Consider the following 1,242-nt stretch of genomic DNA (forward strand, 5'->3'; position numbering starts at 1 on the left):
CGCCCCCCTGCCTGTGCCTGGGGGGAAGCATTTGCTGCGAAGGGGAAGGGGCAGCGCACAGCCCAGCAGCAGCCGTGCAGGGATGGGCAGTGACGGACGGGGCTGATCAGCAGCATTGACACAGATGCCCTCGTGCCGAGGCCATCAGAATGCTGGCCGCCTGCGGGCCAGCGTGCCTGCTCTGCCCATGCCCTGCAGAAGCCCTGCTCCCGCTCCCTGCATCCCTCTTCTCCCCCGGCGGGTGCTGGCTGCGGTTCAGGCAATGCCACCACACATGGCAGTCATTACAGTGCTCAGTGTCTCCACTCCGCCTGTCTGTCTCGCCAGCGGTCCCACCTGGGACAGTTGCACTGCCGCTGCCTGCACGGCAGGACTCAGACCTGCAGTCCCCACGGGGAGCGCGGGCGCCTCGCCCAGCCGCAGCAGGGGGCAACCCCAGGGGAAGGAGGGAGGTACATCTCCTGCAGCTCCACGGCTGTCTCTGCCCCAAACGTATGCCACAACGTGGGCATAAGGGGTTTGCAGGAGAGCAGCAGAGACCCTGCAGGACCTGGAGGGCTTCCCGAGCATGTCCCGGGCTGCCGGCTGGCTCCCGGGCTCGCACGGTGGTGGCAGTCCCCGACCACGCTCAGCGCCTTCCTGGGCACAAAGCTGCCCCGACCGATGCCCAGCTCTGCCCAACGTGCCACTACACAAGGGTGCTCTACGAGCGCCAGTAACACCAGAGCCAGCCCCGCACAGGCTAACACCGCAGCCCAACGCCCAGCCAAGGGGGCTGGCAGCTGGCTCTCAGCATCCCTGGCAGAGACACCCCTCTAAAAACACAAGTGTTTCTGCCCGGTCACCAGCAACGGGGGAAGAGAGGTGAGACATTACCTCTGCTCAGTGTGGTGTCCTTCTTGTCTGACAAACTCATGGCCAGTGATGCACCTTCGGGGATCTGCAGAAGGGAAGAGCAGACATCGATGATGGGAGCCTTAATGGTGCTTCCCACAGAGCCGGGAAGGGCCCTGGGGAGATCCCAGGAGCTGGGGGACACTGGTGCAACTGCTGCTCTGCCACAAACGTCCCCTGCGCCTGCCCTGCCCCAGCTCCTGGCTTGGAAACAGGCAGTAACAGCACTGCCCTACACGGAAAGGGTATTTTAAATGCAAATGCAAGATAGTGAGGTTCTCAAATCTGACAGGAATCAGGCAAATACATGTATCCAAGAAACAGTTTTGGAAGTCGACACCGGGTGAT

The 1,242-nt window shown here is 62.6% G+C and overlaps 1 protein-coding gene across 1 annotated transcript in view; it reads right to left on the reverse strand.

The window, feature by feature from the left end:
* Window positions 1-1,242, reverse strand: part of PLXND1 (plexin D1) — a 62,688-nt gene that overhangs the window by 10,745 nt on the left and 50,701 nt on the right. The window contains exon 28 of the mRNA XM_009882894.1: window positions 877-940. Coding sequence (XP_009881196.1) covers window positions 877-940 — 64 coding nt within the window. The remainder of the gene's footprint in view (window positions 1-876; window positions 941-1,242) is intronic.

Source organism: Charadrius vociferus, unplaced genomic scaffold (assembly GCF_000708025.1).
Source record: "Charadrius vociferus isolate BGI_N301 unplaced genomic scaffold, ASM70802v2 scaffold433, whole genome shotgun sequence".
In the NCBI taxonomy this organism is placed as follows: Eukaryota; Metazoa; Chordata; class Aves; order Charadriiformes; family Charadriidae; genus Charadrius; species Charadrius vociferus.